The sequence below is a fragment of the Mustela nigripes genome, chromosome 14 (genome assembly GCF_022355385.1).
Source record: "Mustela nigripes isolate SB6536 chromosome 14, MUSNIG.SB6536, whole genome shotgun sequence".
Classification (NCBI taxonomy): domain Eukaryota; kingdom Metazoa; phylum Chordata; class Mammalia; order Carnivora; family Mustelidae; genus Mustela; species Mustela nigripes.
Genome location: NC_081570.1, coordinates 100,803,013 through 100,822,794, shown reverse-complemented (window position 1 = coordinate 100,822,794; position 19,782 = coordinate 100,803,013). Strand labels below are relative to the sequence as shown.

The 19,782-nt window shown below is 35.4% G+C and overlaps 1 protein-coding gene across 2 annotated transcripts in view; it reads right to left on the bottom strand.

Annotated features, from left to right (window-relative positions):
* The window catches only part of MAN1A2 (mannosidase alpha class 1A member 2), a 202,172-nt gene that overhangs the window by 49,223 nt on the left and 133,167 nt on the right, over positions 1 to 19,782 (bottom strand). For both annotated transcript variants that reach the window (XM_059375859.1, XM_059375861.1), the window contains exon 8: positions 19,052 to 19,145. In XM_059375859.1, coding sequence (XP_059231842.1) covers positions 19,052 to 19,145 — 94 coding nt within the window. The remainder of the gene's footprint in view (positions 1 to 19,051; positions 19,146 to 19,782) is intronic.

Genomic DNA, 19,782 nt, shown 5'->3' with positions numbered 1-19,782 from the left:
TCACTGTGGTCTCTAGGAAGATGGTTGACCACAGTAGTGAAGTTATAGTTCAATCTTCCACCATGAAGCAGAAGTTCTAATAAAACTTTCTCAAATTTGAGTTCTTTCTGGATAACTCTGCAATTTGTTAATGCTATATATGTATGACTTCTCCTTCCCTGTCTCCTGATCTGCTCTCAGGTTGTCCTATCTTCAATAAAAATCAAAGAAGATAGGAACTTAGGGCATCTTGGTTTACTACAGTATTTCTGGATGGTGTGGGACTTGTAAGCTTGTTACCACTCTGTAATTCAGGATGATTTTAGGGGGAACATAGAAAAACCTTTAAAAAATTGTCATAGTCATGGGGTGCCTGCTGGCTCAGTTGGTTAAGTGTCCAACTCTTGCTTTTGGCTCAGGCTGTAATCCAGGATTGTGAGGCTGAGCGCCCTCCATTAGGCTCTACACTGGGTGTGGAGCCTGCTTAGAATTGTTTCTCTCCCACTCTCTCTGTCGTCATCCTCCCCCGACCCCCGCAAAAATAGTTGTTATACAATGGCTATTGTCAAGATGATCTTTTAACTTCATACAAGATCACCCTGTCCCCCAGAGCACATACCAACAACAAAGGATGAAATAATTATTTAAAAGATATTCCACACTTGAAAACAAAATAAAAATTGTAGTAGGTAAGAAATACAAAGAAACTCAGTGTTAAAAGCAGGAGCTTCTATTTTTTGTAAATAAATAAATACATCCAGAAGTTTACTTCCTCCAACATAATGGGATTCAAAGCACTCACTCATGGTGGAACTCGGGGTGTGAAATTAAGTTTCCTAGACTAGCAAAAGGAAGCAGAAACAGCTGCAAGACTGAGACTAGGATAAACTGCTACATATTTGAGCAAACAGATGTGTTATATCCTTGGGAAAACTGACATTCCAGTATAAAAAAGACCCAAGTTCTGAACTGATGAGCCAATGGAAGCATTAATAAAACTGCCAGGAATGGAGCAGTAAGTAGTGAAAGTGGAAAGAAAAACGTACACGTCATGAAGCTCTCACTGAAACTGAACTTACAAATGAAAACTCCAATGCACATAAGGAAAACTCATCAGTAAAGAACTCAACTATGCGAATGGGAGAATGTACTACACCATGAAAAAGTAAATAATGAATGCAAGTTGGAGCAGTCACTTTGGAAAACAGTGTTGGAAATTCCTCAAAAAATTTAAGATAGAGCTGCCCTATGACTCTGCAACTGACTACTGGGTGTTTACCCCAAAGATACAGATGTAGTGAAAAGAAGGGCCATCTGTACCCCAATGTTCATAGCAGCAACAGTCACAATCGTGACTGTGGAGCCAAGAAGCCCTTCAACAGACAAATGGATAAAGAAGATGTGGTCCATATACACTATGGAGTATTATGCCTCCATCAGAAAAGATGAATACCCAACTTTTGTATCAACAAATAGAACTGGAGGAGATTATGCTGAGCAAAATAAGTCAAGTAGGGAGAGTCAATTATCATATGGTTTAACTTGTTGTGGGGCATAAGAAATAACATGGAGGACATTAGAAAGGAAAAGTGAATTGGGGTAAATCAGAGGGGGAGACAAAGCATGAGAGAGTGCACTATGAGAAACAACTGAGGGTTTTGGAGGGGAGGGGAGTGGGGGGATGGGCGAGCCTGATGGTAGGTATTAAGGAGGGCACATATTGCATGGGACACTCGGTGTGGTGCAAAAACAATGAATCTTGGAACACTGAAAAATAAAATATAAATAAAATAGAAAAAATAAAATGTAAATTTAAAAATTTTTTAAATAAAATAAGTTGGAATTCTTCAAACCAAATAAATAAATAAATAGTGCAGCTACCTTCTGAAAACAAGTTTAAAATAAGTGTATTTAAAAAATGTACCAAGAGGGGGTGCCTGGGTGGCTCAGTGGGTTAAAGCCTCTGCCTTCGACTCAGGTCATGATCCCCGGGTCTTGGGATGGAGTCCCACATTGGGCTCTTTGCTCAGCAGGGAGCCTGCCTCCCCCTCTCTCTCTACCTGCCTCTCTGCCTACTTGTGATCTCTGTCTGCCAAATAAATAAGTAAAATCTTTAAAAAAAAAAAAAAAAAGTGCCAAGAGAATAAGTGTATAAAGCCAAAACTGATCAATTTGCACTGAAAAGTTGGCAAACATAGAATTTAAAACAACTATTTAAAAACTGATATATCAGAGAAAAAAATTAGACAATGAGTCTGATAACGGCCTTGTTTAATATGCTGGTAAGTCTGAGTTGCCTTAAAGGAAAGCAGACTCTGCAAAACTACGAGCAGCCTGAGAAGAGATACTCATTGGCTTGTTTCTTTATATAATACCCTACAATGCTTTGCACAATTCTTACTTAGAGAGTGCTCAATGAGCAATTATTAAATGGCTGACTTCCTATTTTCAAGTGTGAATAGCATTTCACAATTAATAACCTGAATTTTTTCTTTTTGGGGTAGGTGCCTGGTTGGCACAGTCAGGTAAACATCCAGCTCTTGGTTTTGGTTCAGATAACGATCTCTGGGATCATAATATCAAGCCACATGTCAGGGTCCATGCTCAGCAGGGAGTCTAGTGGAGATTCTCCCTCACCCTCTCACACTGATGAACGTATTCACTCTCTCTCCATAGATAAATGAATAAATAAACCTTTTTTTTAAAGGGGGCATTTTTTTCTTTTTTAAAATGAATTAGATCACATTTTTTTAAAAAATGATTCCGTTTTCAAAATCTTTCACTCTTTTTCAGTTTAGGGCAACAAATAGTTATGAGATAAATAATAATACCTAACACTTAATATTTACAAGTCCAACAAAAAAGTTTATAGAATGAATGCATTAACTACCTTAAGTACTCATTATTTCAAGTTTCAATAAAATTTACACGTGTACATTTTTAAATTTTCCTAATTCCAATACTATGATGTCTATAATTGTAGTATATTCAATTGCTTATATGAACTATCCACTGAAATATAATTTAAAAAACCTTACAAAACTTCATTCATGTGAATTATCAGAAATACACACAAAAGTCTTGATATTAAGGTTTTCCTTAATATTTAATTTTCTTATAGCTCAGCATCCAGATATAGTATTTCAACTATTGAGGGGACTGTAGTAAGAATGTATTTTCTTTCTCTCTCTTTTTTTTTTTTTTATTATGTTCAGTTAGCCAGCATATGTTACCATCCTAAGTTTTTGCTGTAGTGGCCAACAATTCATTAGTTGCAAGTACCACTCAGTGCCCATTCCAACACATGTCCTCCTTAATACCCATCATCTGGTCACCCTATCCCCCTACCCCCTTCCCTTCTATAACCCTCAGTTTACTGGCCCCGGAGTCCAGAGTCTCTCGTGTGCATTAACATGGATGGAACTGGAGGGAGATTATGCTGAGTGAAGTCAAGCAGAGAAAGACAGTTACCATATGGTTTCACGCATATGTGGAACATAAGGAATAGAGCGGAGGACCACAGGGCAAGGGAGGGCAAACAGGAAAGAAATCAAGAGAGGGAGACAAACCAAGAATGTACTTTCTAAAAATAACCAAATACCTAAACCCCGTTTCTCTTTTCTCTTAAAAGAGTTTAAATTTACTCTTGCTTCTTTCCTCCTCACCTACTTGCTTCTTGTTCCCCTATATTCTGGCTTTGGCCTACAGCACATAGCCAAACCAAAATGGCCTTCTACAAGCCCAATACATTGAATAAAGAGTACGTGCAAGAGATGATTAGACCATAAAACAGCACTGCGAAGGGTGAGGCAGTAAGGGTGATACTAAACTGAGGGAGAGAACGGAAGGCCCAAATTAACCAAAGGGAAGAAGAAATGAAGGAACAGATTTTGGAGTTACTAAGAAGGTAAAAACAACAGGACAGGAATCTGGCCAGACTGTGAAGTTTCTGGCACAGGCCAGATTATGTAAAATACAGATGAAATAAGGAATCACAATGAAGAGATCATAAGCTCAATTTTGTACCTACTGAGTTTCAGATACCTACAAATAACCAGGAGACAAATATCCTGTATGTGGGGAGGTGGGATATAAGTTTAAAACCCAAGCAAAATTAGTAATGAAATACTGATTTACATCAGGGGTGGGAGTGGAAGGGCAATTTTTTCTACAAAGGGACAGATAATATATAACCTTTGTTGCCTGCTCCTGTTTTGTTGTTGATAATGATTGTTTAAGCCCTTCAAAAATGTATAAAAAATTTTTAACTGGTAGGCCATATAAATGCAGGCCAGAGACTAGCCTAGTTGGCCAGCTGCTGTTAACAAGAGAGGAGGTATGTGAGGCAAAAGTGGAAAAGATAAGAATTCCTAGGAATATGAACATTTAAGAAGCTAAGTGAAGAAGAATATGAAACCATTTCCCATCCCTTTTTTTTTTTTTAAAGATTTTATTTATTTGTCAGAGAGAGAGAGGGAGAGAGAGCAAGCGCAGGCAGACAGAATGGCAGGCAGAGGCAGAGGGAGAAGCAGGCTCCCTGCTGAGCAAGGAGCCCGATGTGGGACTCGATCCCAGGACGCTGGGATCATGACCTGAACCGAAGGCAGTGGCTTAACCAACTGAGCCACCCAGGCGTCCCTCCCATCCCTTTTAAAGCAGACTGGTACTGTACTTGTTTTATCTAACCGAATGTGGTAAAAAGTAACATCGTGCCAGTTTCAAGCCTGATCCTCAAGAGGACTTATGCGCTTCACTTCTTTTTATGGGACCTTGTTACTGCCATGGAAATAAGCATGGTATATAGCCTGATAAATGGTGAGAGACCGAAAGTAGGGCTGAATTTTCCCAACTGGGGCCGTGCTAGATTAGCCAGTGTCCAGACAACCTGCCAGCTCACTTGGACACATGAGTTAAGTCCAGACAAGACCAGCAGAACCTCTCAGTCAACCCGTAGATTTTGAAGAAATAATACATTCTTTTAAGTCACTAAATTTTAGAGTGGTTTGTTATACAGAAATAACTAACTAACACACTGTTCTTTTTTGGATCAGTCTATAGGACAGTTGCTGGGCCACGTAAAAAGTTACTTTTAGTGGAGTGGGAGAAAGCAGAGCCCAGAAGGCAATGCATTAAAAGAAGTGAACAGGGGTGCCTGGGTGGCTCAGTCAGTTAAGCAGCTGCCTTTAGCTCAGTTAATTACGTGCATTGGGCTTCTTGCTCCATGGGGAGTCTGCTTCTCCCTCTCCCTCTGTCTGCTGCTCTGCCTGCTTATATTGTCTTTATCTCTCTGTCAAATTTAGTAACTAAAATCTTTCTAAATAAATAAATAAATGGGGTGAACAGAAGGCAAATAAGAAAAAACAACAAATATAAACATTTCTTCAAAAGACTTTATCATGATAGGAAGAAGAAAGCTGGAGTGTCTGCTAGAAGGGGCTATGGCAATGAGGAACAGCAGAGTGAAATAGAAGGGTTTTTTGGCAATAAGAAAGGAACCTGAAGGTTTAACACATGGTATAATCACAATGGGAATACCAAAAAAGAAAAACTTCAGGAGTTCAAAGAGCAGAGAATACAAGACCCAGGTCAAAGAAAAAATACTGGACAGGATCTGAGACTGAAAAATAGAAATAAAGTCCAGTGACTCAGTAAATGAACTTACAGGTAGAAAGATCTCCTAAATAAGGATCTTCACTTTCACTCTTACTTAGGAAGTAAGGTCGTCTAGGTAGCAGTGAGGTGAAGGGGTATGGTGACCAACTTTTAAAAAACTACAAAAGAGGCAGTCTGTGAATAATAATAGTTTTTAAAAACTAGGAGCACAAAATGGGTCATACAAGAAGCAATAGTAAACAAAGAAATTAACACTTTGAACCACAAGGTTATGATGAGGTTAGGCAATGGAGCAATATAAGTATGCTAGAGTTCTCATCTTGCTCAAAAGGAAGATCCAGTAATGATTAATTCTAAATGTCATTAGAAAAATATAAATAATCAGGGCATAAGTTAAAATTCAAGGGCAATTGTTAGAAAAGATGAAAATATATATATCAATTTTTAAACAAGTAGAGAAAGAATATGAAACAAAAGACATAAGGCAACAAGGGGAGGATATTTTAAGAATGCATAATAATAAATAGGGAAAAAAAACAAATAAAATAAAAGAAATAGACTTAGAAAAAGACTTGGGTTTTAAACCAGGATGAAGTAATAGTTTACCCTGTAACCTAAAATAGCCAAAAAACAAAACAAAAACAAAAAAAACAAAAAGTCAAACAAAGAAAGAAAAACCTGAACAATATACATGAAATGATGGTTTTATGACACTGAGCATTAGGTAATAAAGGACAGTGATCTCTGAGATATGGAAAATAAACAAGGGGTGTTCTAGGACTACCCCCAGAAAGTTTCCAGGCAGAAGCACAGGGAGGAAAAAATAAGGCACAGCTCAGAAAGTCCAAGGCAGCTAGGATTCCCAGACAGGATACCAAAGAAAAGAGACCTGCACAGAAAGAGAAATCAGATATCCGTAAAGGATTTCCTTGAGTATCCAGTGGGGTACTGAGCAGCACACACGTGTGGGAATCTGCCTGAGACTGGGAAAAGAACCACATGAAAGGTCTGCAGGGGACACTGCCTAGGGCTCACAAAGACCCTACTGGTAATAATGCCTCTTCCCATGAACCAGACAAGAAAATTCATACTTCAAGGGCAATCAGAGTAGAATATGCAGAAGATAATTAGCCTTAGACTGAGCAATGTATCAGATGCCCCTAATAAATCATAAAATTAAGACAGGTAAAGGTCTAAGAGTTTCCAAGTTACTTAACTGTATCCCTGAAAAAAACTTCAAGATTTCTAGGAAAACAAAAATATCTGGCACTCAAACAAGATAAAACTGACAATGTCTGACATCTAGTCCAAGATTACCAGGCATGCAAAGAGGCAGGAAATAAACAACTCACAATGACGAAAACAAGGAACCAGTCCAACCTGATCCAGAATTGACACAAATGGTAGAATCACCAGAGAAGAACATTATAAGTTACTGTAACTGTGTTACCTATGTTCAAACAGGTAAGCAGAGACAAGGAAGATATAAAAAGATCCAAACTGAACTTCAAAAGATGAAAACTACTGTATGAGATACAAACAAATACAGTGGAAGGGTTAACAGCAGATCGGACAATACATAAGAAAAGATTAGTAACTTTGAAGGCACTGCAACAGAAATTATTCAAGATGAAACAGAGAGGGGGGGAAAAAAACAAAGAAAAAAAAGTATCAGCGAACTAAGTGGTCTATTATATGGACAATTGGAATCTCTGGAGAGACATGACTGAAAAATTATTTGAAGAGATAAGGGTTTTAATTTTATTATTTTTTTTGCAATAGTGTGATTTATATAAACTATTTTTGTTTTAATATTTCAACTGGATATATCTAATGTGAGGTATACATTAATTCTTCTCCACTAATATTAGCTTGCCTATAGTGCTGTGTAAGATAAAATACAAATATTCTAATTACAATGTATTAATACACTAATTTTGAGTTTTATAAGCAAATGTATGTTGCATGATAGAGAACACTTTTTTCCTTGCTTTCACTAAGTACCCAATAGGTTTCTTAATTTTAAAAATTTTATAATAATGTTATGGGATAGGAAATATTTCTATTCAATTTGTTATGGGATAAAAGCCACTTGATCAGTCACAGAGCTAAAAACTTCTTCAGTAACTGTATGGGTGCATTTCCAAGTTCAATTATTCCATTATTCCACTCTTCATTTATTTCAGTATTAAGTTTTACTTTACAAAAATATGGTATGCTGATGGAATCATATCAAATCCATGGATCTGTAATTTAAAATTATTACAAGCTTGTACATGACTGCAGAAATTCATTCCATGAATATTAAGAAAATATTTATGTACTAGACACTTATATACCTTGGAAATTTGAAAAATAAAATAGAAGACTACTTGGCTATTACTTTTTCCAGGAGAAAATCTCATCTGTTCAATAGAATCATCTGTTCAACAGAATCCGCAAATACAATTTCCAAATTTTCTGTATTTTATTAAGTTGAACAAGCAGGGGAAATTAAAATTTTAAACTATTATAAAATAAGCCTAGATTATCCATTACAGAAAAACCCCAGTCATTTAAAGTAATAAATATTCAAGTAATTTCATGGAAAGGGCCATTATGAAAAATAATTTTTTCATTAACACTCTAGTTGCAACTAATGTTAAGCTAAAATAGTAGAGTTTTATTTTAATTAGGTTAAACATTTGTCTACAGTTATGTTTGAATATAACATAAATATTCTTAGCGGGCCTGTTCTTTCATATGAATTAAACTCTAATTGGCTTCAGGTCAAATTTTCAAAAGAATCTGAATTAGTTGATGCTACACCTATGTGTATATATTCTTTGAAGGGATAAGGGCTTAAAAAAAAAATCTCCCAATTTGATAAATAACTATAAACCCACATAAAAATGAAAACATAAGATGCCAGAAACGTAGCCCTAAGGCAGTACTTAAGGGTAAATTAACAACATGAAACCTTTTTAGAAAAAAGAAAAAGGTTTCCTATCAATGACTTCAGCTTCTACCTTAGAAGCTAGAAAAAGGAAAGCAAATTAAACACAAACTAGGTAAAAGAAAGCAAATAATTAACATTAAGGCAAAAACCAATGAAACCAAATCTACAGATATTAAAAGGACAATAAGAGCATATTATGAACAACTTTATGCCAACAAATTAGAAAAACTATATGAAATGGACAAATACTCTCAAAGAAATTACCAATACTCTCAAGAAACAGATAATCTGAACAATCATCTGAAAAGAAATGGAAATTATACTTAAAAAACCTTCCCAAAAGAAAACTCCAGGCCCAGATGGTTATGTTGGCAAATTCTATCACACATTTAAGGAAGAAACAATTATCAATTCTGCACAAACTTTTATAAAAAAAAAAAAAAAAAAAAAAAAAAAAACGGAGAAGGAGGGAATACTTCACAACCCATTCTGAGGCCAGCACCGTAACAATACCAAAACAAGACAAAGACAAAAAAGAAAGCTACAGAGCAGTATTTCTCATTTAACAAATCAATTACAGGGCACCTGGGTGGCTCAGTGGGTTAAAGCCTCTGCTTTCAGTTCAGGTCATCACATCGGGCTCTCTGCTCAGCAGGGAGCCTGCTTCCTCCTCTCTCTCTGCCTACTTGCGATCTCTGGCTGTCAAATACATAAATAAAATCTTAAAAAAAAAAAAAAGTCTATTACAAGAACATACTGTAAGGCTAATACACATCATGAATAAGTATGACTTATTCCAGAAATGCAGAGCAGGTTTAACATTTAAAACTAGTGTAATTCACTACATTCAATAAACCAAAGAAGAAGAAAATAGACACACACACACAAATTTGACATCCATTCCTGATAAAAACTCTTAGCAAACCAGGAAAAATACACAAAGGGCATCTACAAGGAAATCAACAGCTTGGTAAGACTAAATGCTTTCTCCCAAAGATCAGAAACAAGACAAGGCTGTTCATTTTCATCAGTTTTCTTCAACACTGCACCATAGTTCCTAACAAGTGCAATGAGGTCAAAAAAGAAATGAATTAAATTTAAATAAATGGCATTCAGGCTGGAAATAAAGAAGGAAGCTATGTTTACTTAGATATAATGATTGACTATAAAGAAAATTCAATGGAATCTACCAAAAAAAAACTACTAGAACTATAAAGTATAGAAAGTTGCAGATACAAGCTTAATAAACTAAATCAATTTTATTTCTATATATTAGCAACAAAATATAACTGAAATTTAAAAAATCATTTTTAACAGCATCAACAATAAGAAATATCTACAGATAAATCTGATGAAACATGTGTGAGAAAATATTTTTGAGAGAAATCATAAATAATACCTAAATAAATGTAGACATAAATAGAACCTGTTCAAGGACTGGAAGATATCAACTGTCAAATAGTGATAAGATGTCAAATTCCCCCAAATGATCTATATACTTCCCAACCAAAATACCTGCAGGCTTTTCTGTAGAAAATGACAGAGTGACTCTAAAATTAATACGGAAGTGCAAAGAACCTAGATAACCAAGACAGTGTTGAGAAAAATTTAGAGCTAACGCTACTTGGTTTCAAGCTACAATAACTGAAACAGCATGGTCCTGGCATAATAACAGATAAATAGATCATCAGATCAGAACAGAATTCAAAAACTTGTATCTATATGTACAACTGATTTCTGACAAAGGTGCAAAGACAATGCAGTGGAGAAAAGACAATCTTTTCAACAATTATTCTGGGTGCTGGAATAATCGATACCCAGGGAGGAAGGGAGGCAAGAAGTGAAGGAGAGAGGGAAGAACTGTGATACCTCTATAAAAATCAACTCCGAGAAGATCACACACCGAAATATAAAACCTAAATCTCTGGGTGCCTGGGTGGCTTAGTGGGTTAAGCCTTTGCCTTTGCTCAGGTCCAGGGTCCTGGGATCAAGCCCCGCATCAGGCTCTCTGCTCAGCAGGAAACCTGCTTCCCCTTCTCTCTCTGCCTCACTGCGTACTTGTGATCTCTCCTTCTCTGTCAAATAAATAAATAAATGATCTTAAAACAAAACAAAAGAAAACACACCTGAATCTCTAAAACTTTTAGAAGAAAACATAGGAAGAAATCTTTGTGACTCTGGCTTGGGCAAAGCTTTTTTAGATAAGATATGAAGGAATAATTCAGAAAAGAAGAGACTAATAAAACAGACTTCATAGTTGGAAATCTTTTGCTAACATTCCTAAGGAGAGTGAACTAACATCTTAAATAATCTTTCTGAAAATACTATACTCTTTCAGTTTGATACCTATCAAGTGTGTACCAACGTAAGTGAAGAAAGAGAATCACAGATGTCGTCTAGATTTCTGGCTGGACAAATGGGGGACCAATGAATGGTGCTCTTCACGGAAACTGGTAATCCCAAAGGAGGAAATGGTTTAAAGTAGGAGTCTGAATTGGGGGCATGTCGAACTGGAGGTGCCAGATGGTTATCTAAATGGATATGACAAACAAGCAATCAGACATGTGGAAATCCAGGGACTGGGGGTATACACTTCGTAATTAACAATATATAAAATGGATTTGAGCCATGAGCATTTTCATGGAATGATTAAAGAATACAAATGGTACTTTGGAACATGACATTTATAGAAGAAAGAGTCATTAAAATAACACACAGGTTATTTTCTATTCTGCTCTGGCCTCACACATATTTCTGGGCATGGTACAGACCTGCAGAAAGGGATGAACAAATGAACAGGAATGAAAACAAAATAACGAAGACATAACAGAATTAAAAGAGGTGAGGTAACAGGTTAAGTATCCGGGAAAGTCAAAAGTCTTCGTCATCATGGCTTAGGGGAAATGTTGTTTAGGTCTGTGAATTATTGCCAGGGTTTATAGATTTAGTTGTAAGTTACCTGAGTACTAAGACAATAAGTTCTCTTTCCAGCTCTTCTAGACTATTGCTCTAGTAGAAGATTATATGCTTAATAAATAAGCAGCAGAGGCCCAAGATCCCTGGTAACTATGGAATTTATCACCCAGTAGTCTGACTTCCTTACTTGAACCACTGAATCATGCCTGCCCCAGTGTCAAATCTGATGAACCATGTCACTCCAAGATCCTTCAGAGATGCAGAAATGGATAACACATTATAAAGCACTACTAAACAGCAATGATACATATGACCTGTCTCAGCATGTTATGAAGTTAATGGCTAGTTTCTAACAAAAGCTATTTCTTGAAGCATTCTTATAGGAAATTCTAGAATAAAAGCTACTATTTGTATCATGTCATGGTTTATGAAACATTTTCAAATATAGTATGTCATAAAATTGATCTACATGATCATCCTCTTAAATAGGTCAATGAAAACACATAAAGAAACAAAGGCACGGAGAAGTTAAATAACTCACCTATGTTATTATGTTAAATTATTAAGCAGGAAATCCAGGGTTAGTCTTTTAACTCCAAATATTATACCCATCCTCGTTTTTTCTAAAATCTTTTAATTTAGTGGTATAAAACATAATGAATCAGTAATGACCAATTTCCTATGTTTTCTTCACTTTAGTCATTAAATAGCACAGGCTAAGAACTGTGCTTAGAAAACTAATGAAAAAACAAAGGAAAAAAGAGAGAAAATATTAATAATGTGCCTTTAAATCTAGGTTCTTTTCTATATTCTTTTATATCTGTTGCCAAGTACTTTTCCTGAAGGTAATTACCAATAATTATTCTCTGTGATCGCTATGTGCATGTCACAGACATTACCATTATTCTAATTACAATACAGTTAGCCAAAGCTGGATTGTTAAATTTCAGTTTTTGTATTCACTGTTTGTTTTGCAGACTATTTATAGATATGACAGATGTATAGCGCTCAATGATAATAATGGATCTGATATACTTTTCAGAAGCTGATATAAAATATACAAAAACATTAAAAGAAACAAATTGGACAATTTAGTCAAGACTACAGCTGCTAAAAGAGTATCAGGATGGCTTCCCTAGGATTTTAAAGTCCCTTGCCAAGATAACCAGTGAAGAGCTCTTTCTGTAACATTCTCAAAATTAACAACTGCTGCTCTTTCTGTAACATTCTCAAAATTAACAACTGCTAAGAGCGAATATATTCTGAAAAAATAGTTTAAATTTATTGTGATAAGAAAGACAAGGAAGAAGGTACTATTTTTTGTAATTTTTTAATTGTGCTAAAATATATGTAATATTAAAGTTGCCACTTTAATCATTTTTCAATGTACCATTCAATGGCATTAATTGCATTCACAGGGTTGTACAACTGTTACTATTTCTAAAACTTTTTCATCATCCCTAGACTATGGAGTAGTAGTAAGTCTCCATTCCCCTTTCACTTAAGTCTCAACCTCTAAACCACTCTGTGTCTGGACTACTTCAGATTGGGTAAAGTGGAATCATACAGTATTTGTCCTTTTTTGTGACTGGCTTTTCTCATTTATCATGATGGTTTCAGGGTTCATCTGTGTTGTAGCATGTGTCAGAAACTTCATTCCTTTCACAGCAAAGTAATATTCCATCGTATGGACAGACCACATTTTGTTCACCCATTCATCGTCGGACACTTTGGTTGTTTCTACCTTTAGGCTACTACGAATAACGTTGTGTGAACATTAGCACACAAGTATCTGCTTGAGTACGTACCTTTTCAAATCTTTGGGGTACATACTCAGGAGTTAAATATCGGACTATATGAAATTCTACATTTAAATTTTTGGGGAACTACCAAATGGTTTTTTTATAGTGGTGCACTGTTTTATATTCCCAACAGCAATGTACAAGGGTTCCAGAAAATGATGTCTTTTGATTACAGCTGTCCTAGTAGGTGTGAAATGGAATCTCAATGGGCTTTTGACTTGGATTTCCCTCGTGACTAATGATGATGAGCTTCTTTTTCACGTGTTTTATTTTCCATTTGCATATCTTCTTTGGAGAAATATCCATTCAAGGTCTTTGCCCATTTTTTAACCATCTTTTTGTTGTTGAGTTGTAGAAGTTCTTTGTAAATTCCGGATATTAAACCCTTATCACACATGTGATCTGCAAATATTTTCTCTCATTCTGTGGCTTGTCTTCCTCTGTCATGATAGTCCTTTGACACACAAGTTTTTCATTTTAATAAAATCTAATTCATCTATTTTTTTTTTTTTTCGTTTCCTCTGCTTCTGAAGAAACCATTGCCAAACACAAGGTCATGAAGATTCTTCCCTCTCTTCTCCTAAGGGTTTTTAAATTTTTGTTCTTAGATTTAGAGGGTTTGATGCATTTGAAGTTAAGCTTTATATATGATATAAGGGCCCAATTTCATTCTTTCTCATGTAGCTATCCAGTTTTCATAATGTTTATTTAATGAGAAAAAGTTACATTGTTAATAATTAAGATCTATCAATGCTCTATGTTCATTTCAAAAGCTAGCAATTCACAAACACTGACTAATTTTTTTAGGTATTCTAAGATTTTGATATGGGAGATAACATCTTCTTTTTATTTAAAAACACTTGGGCACAGGGAAGGAAACCATCAACAAAATGAAAAGGTAACTTACTGAATGGAAGAAAATATTTCCAAGTGATATACTTGATGAGGGTTTCATATGTAAAACACATAAAAGAACTGATACAACTCAGTAAAAAAAAAAGTTTAAAAAAAAATAACACAATTAAAAAATATACAAAGGACCTGTACAGACATTTTTCCAGAGAAGACATATGGCCAACAGACACATGAAAAGATGCTCAATATCACTAATCAGCAAGGAAATACAAATCAAAACCATAATGAAATTTAATGAAAATCAAAACCATAATCTTACACCTGTCAGAATGACTAGTCTCAAAAAGATAATAAATAACAAGTGTGGGCAAGGATGTGGAGAAAACAGAGCCATTGTGCATTTACTGGTGGGAAAATAAATTGGTACAACACTATAGAAAACAGTATGGAGATTTCTCAAAAAATGCAATCCTATCCAAAGAAAACAAAAACACTAATTCAAAAAATGTATGTACCCCTATGTTCACTGCAGCATTATTTACAATCACCAAGATACGGAAGCAACCTAAGTGTCTATCGAGAGATGAATAAAGAAGATGAGGTGCACATAGAAACAATGGACTATTACTCGGCCATAAAAAATAAAATTTTGTCATTTGCAACCACATAGGTGGACCCAGAGGATATTATGCTAAGTCAAGTAAGTCAGAGAAAGACAAATGCTATATAATTCCACTCATATGTGGAATTTAAATATCAAAACAAACTAAACAAATAAAAAGTGACTCATAAATACAGAGAACAAACTAGTGGTTGCCAGAAGGGAAGGAGTTGGGGGAATGGGAGAAATTGGTGAAGGGAAAAATCAAGTGGTACAAACAGCCAATTATATAACAAACAAGTCATGGGGATGTGATGCACAGCAAGGGAATATAGTCAATAATATTGTAATAAGTGACAGATGGTAACCAGACCTACCCAAGGTGATATAAAATATAGAAAAAATCACTATGTTATATACCTGAAGCTAATATAATATTGAATGTCAATTACAAGTCAATTTTAAAAAAAGGAGTAATAGTGAAAAAAACAAAACCCACAGAAATGACCCCGAAGTCATCAACTGAAGCATGGATAAACAATAGCGGTAGATTCAAAAAATGGAATATTATTCAGGCATAAAATATATCCAAATACTAATACATACTAGAATATGGAAGAAGCTTTAAAACATTTTTCTAAATGAAAGAAACCAATCACAAAGACCATGTAATATGTGATTTTATGAAAAATTCAGAACAAGCAAATCTATAGAGATGCAGTACAGATTAGTGGTTGTTTAAGGCTGCAGGGGGTGGGAGAACCAGCAAATAGGTAGGTGATAGCTAAATGGCACAGTATTTCTTTGGGGGGTGGTAAATGAAAATCTTCTAAAATTGGTGTTGGTGACTGTTACAAAACACTGTGGATAGACTAAAAACCATTCAATTGCATACTCTGGATCAAATATGGTATAGGGGTTATATCTCAATAAAACTGCTTTAAAAGAATGTTTTTATTCTTACATCAAAAGCGATAGATGTTCATTATCAAATTTAGATTAATAAAGGAAAACAAATAGAAAATAAAAACAAACATTAAGGAAAAAACACAACATATATTTATTTATGTCAAGTATTCTGTAACATCATTTTTTTTTTAAAGATTTTATTTATTTGACAGAGAGAGAGATCACAAGTAGGCAGAGAGGCAGGCAGAGAGAGAGGAGAAAGCAGGCTCCCTGCTGAGCAGAGAGCCCGATGCAGGACTCAATCCCAGGACCCTGAGATCATGACCTGAGCCAAAGGCAGAGAGGCTTAACCCACTGAGCCATCCAGGTGCCCCTGTAACATAATTTTTAATGGCTGCACAGTATACTGCCACTGAAGGTGCAATAATTTATTTAACCAAATCTCTTTCATAGGTACAGTGTCCAGGCAGTAGGCACTAGGCACAAGCAGTTATTAATTAAAAGTAAATAAAATTTAACATGGAGTTCTACAACTGCACCAACAACATTTCCAATGCTCAACACCATATGTGGTTAGTGACGCTTGTACTGACAGCACAGATACAGAACATTTTCCTCATCACAGAAAGTTCTACTGGACAGGCTGTTTTAGAATGTTTCCAAAGTATTCCTGTTATAAAAAACTTCAAAGGTACAGTACATAAACTTTTTATACATACAGCTGTGCAAATCCCTTTGGAGTAAATACCTAGAAATGAGTCACAGGTTCAAATGGCATACAAATTTTCACCCCCTTTGAAGCTCCAGATACAGGGATGTGTCCAATCCCTTACTAATTTAATAGATAAAGAGTAGGATCTTCTGTTTAAAAGCTGCATTGAGAATCATTATGTTTTAAACCTGAAACTAATACAGTTGATCTTTGAAGAACATGGGTTTGAACTGAATCGTCCCCTCACACGCAGATTTTTTTCAACAAGGTCTAATACTATAAATGTATTTTCTATTCTTTTTTAAGATTTTGTTTATTTATTTATTTATTTGACAGACAGAGATCACAAGTAGGCAGAGAGGCAGGCAGAGAGAGAGGAGGAAGCAGGCTCCCTGCTGAGCAGAGAGCCCGATGCAGGACTCAATCCCAGGACCCTGAGATCATGACCTGGGCCGAAGGCAGAGGCTTCAACCCACTGAGCCACCCAGGTGCCCCACCTCATGATTTTCTTAATATATTGTCTAGTTACTTTTTTTTGTATAAGAATAACACAAAATATGTGTTAATCAACTGCTTATGTTATGAGTAAGGTTTTCAGTCAACAGTAGGCTCTTTGGAGTTAAGTTTTTGGGTGGGGAGTCAAAAGTTATATGCAGATTTTCTACTGTGCAGGTGGTCAGGGCCCCAACCCCCCCACATTGTTCAAAGGTCAACTATATTATACTGTTGTGCTGTATGTCAACTACACCGCTATAAAATAAATCAAATAAAAGCTGCACTGATTTGATTAGGGTGGTGGTGAAGTGGGACAAGAGAGGGACAAGATCTCTGGTAACCAGTCTATGGAGACGGTACCAAAAGGATACCAAAGATGGCAGTGTTTGCACATGCTACTACAGTGGCATAGCACCGGTTTGTACAGAAAGTGGGTGGTACCACATTACACTGCCTCCATGTACTGTTTATTTTCAGTAATACCACTTTCAGGGTTAAAAATGAACATATGCTTTCTTACATTTATGTCTGATTTTTTCCATGAACCAACTTTTCTCAGTGTATTGCTCTACTGAGATGATAATCTTTTTTCTTATGATCTTATAAGAGTTCTTGAAAGAGGATATGAAAACTCTGTTTTCCAAATACACTCAAATGTATTTCCTTAGCTAGTTATTTGCCTTTGTTATGAAATTTAAGAGGTAAATGTTTATATAAAACAGATAATCTTTTTCTTATGGAGAGGGCTTTCCTTTTTAAGTATTTTAAGTATTTTCGTACCTTTTTTTACAGTTAAACTTTTAAATTTTTTTTTTTTAAGTTTTACCTCATAGTATATTCACTGGCATATGACATAAAGACCAAATATAACTTTTTCCTGTTAGAATATTCCCAAATCTTAATAAAATTTTAGGGGGTGAAGTATACAATAAAATTCACCCAAACTACTAAGCAGACATCCAAACTAGTCATCCTTATCTGGAATAAGAAAAGTATATTTTTATATTTTAGAAATGCTGCCCTCGGGCTTTGGTTTTTTTCCAAGTATCATTTCACCCAGTCTAGGCACAGCTCTTATATTTTCCTCAAAATAAAGAGAAAAAAATAGACTGTAAGTAAAGAATTTCAAAAAAGTATTTAAGAGGAGCCAAAGATTGAGATCTGTTCCCAGGTCCATGAAAGACATGACTGTATTGACCAAACTGCTTTCCTTCACAAAATAAAGGACAACTTCCTTGAGAGGAGCCCCTAATTCCATGACAAATGTTTTTCTTCTCTTAGTAGCAAACATCAGCAGAATTTCTCACTGACAGATTAACGGACTGTTATTTTTACCACTTTTTTACTATTTCATTATGTTTTTATTAGTCTCAAAAATAACTAAAACATGTTACACCTTCTAGTATTTCTTCCAGTTCTCCTGTCTTTTAAGAGAGAATAGTACTCATAAACCCCTATTTTATTTCAACTCTTTACATTCCATATTTCTTAATAAATATGTTATTGTTTAAAAATCTATTCCTTTAAAGATCAATTCTAAAGCTCTAATAAGATCACCCTCTCCCCAAACAAAACACTTGCTCCTCACAGAGGAAAGTCGCTTCTGTCCATCTCACATCACAACTGGCGCATGCCTCTACCACATTTACCACATCTTATTCCAACTACATTTAACTGTGTCTGCTTACCCTTCTAGCCTGTGAGCTCCCTGAAATCCCACCAAGATCTATATGGTCTTTCCCGATCTCCACTTTCATCCAAAAACTTAGCACAGAGCCTGATAAATAAAAGACCCTGATATCCTCTGTTAAAATGACGGAACAAAGCTTGCCAAGAGCAACTGCCCTCCCTTTTAATCATTCAAGATTCTCATTTGTTCTTCAGATTCCTTTAATAATACTTACCCCAAGCATGCTCTTATTTACATGAAGATATGCTTTATAAATAGGGGCAACCCTCCGCAAAGACTGCACTATATTTTAACAAAGTACTTATACATACATGAAATAAAATACCACTTGTGACACAGGTTATTCCTGTTTGCATTTACAGGTAGAAAAACTGAAGCTACAGAAGGATGAGAAATTTGTCAAAGGTAACAGCACTAGCAGACCACAGGGTTTGATGCGGAGGGATTCTAGCCCTTTGTATAGTGTACTTTTCACCACATCAAGCAAGTTTTCAGATGAATAATCTTTTAACATAGCATCAGCTGTACAAGAAATACTTACACTGACCCCAGCGACCTGTTCTTGGGTTCAAATAATTTGGATAAAGACCATTTGGACGATCCATCTTCTGAAGTAGTTTCCGAATGTGCATTACCTTAACACAAATAAAGAATACAATTAATAAAATAAATGTCATCAAGGCTTTATATTAACCTAAGCTTTGTGCGTTTTCCTCACTCAGAACCTACACCATCTCCCCCTTGCTTTTTTCTGTGTGTGGTCAGGAAAGGCTTCTACTTTACAGCTGATTCATTATTTTTACAAGATTAAAAATAACCATTAATTAAAGATCAAGCAACAATTAAAAACATGAAGAAAAAAGCATGGGAAAAACCAACTTAAATGCCAACATTTTACCATCCAGAAATAGTCATCAGAAACATCAGTGATAAACGTCATTCCAGACATATTCACTACGTACTTATCTAAATATAAGAACAGAAATAATTTCATAGAAATGGAAACATAAAATGACTAATTTCAACTAAATTGTTGAACTCTAAATATTGATTCCACAAAAGCTATCTCTGAATTCCTAAAATCCCCAAAATTCTGATCCCTAAAAGATCTCCCTAATACTAGAAAGGGGAAAAAAAAATCATGAAATATACTAAAAAGATGGAAACTTTTCCAAGGACTTTATCTTCATTCATCTATACCTTTGACGGACAATGTCCCAGTCATTTCTCCTTTGGCTGGACTTTGAAATGAGGCGGTTTTAGGAACGGGCT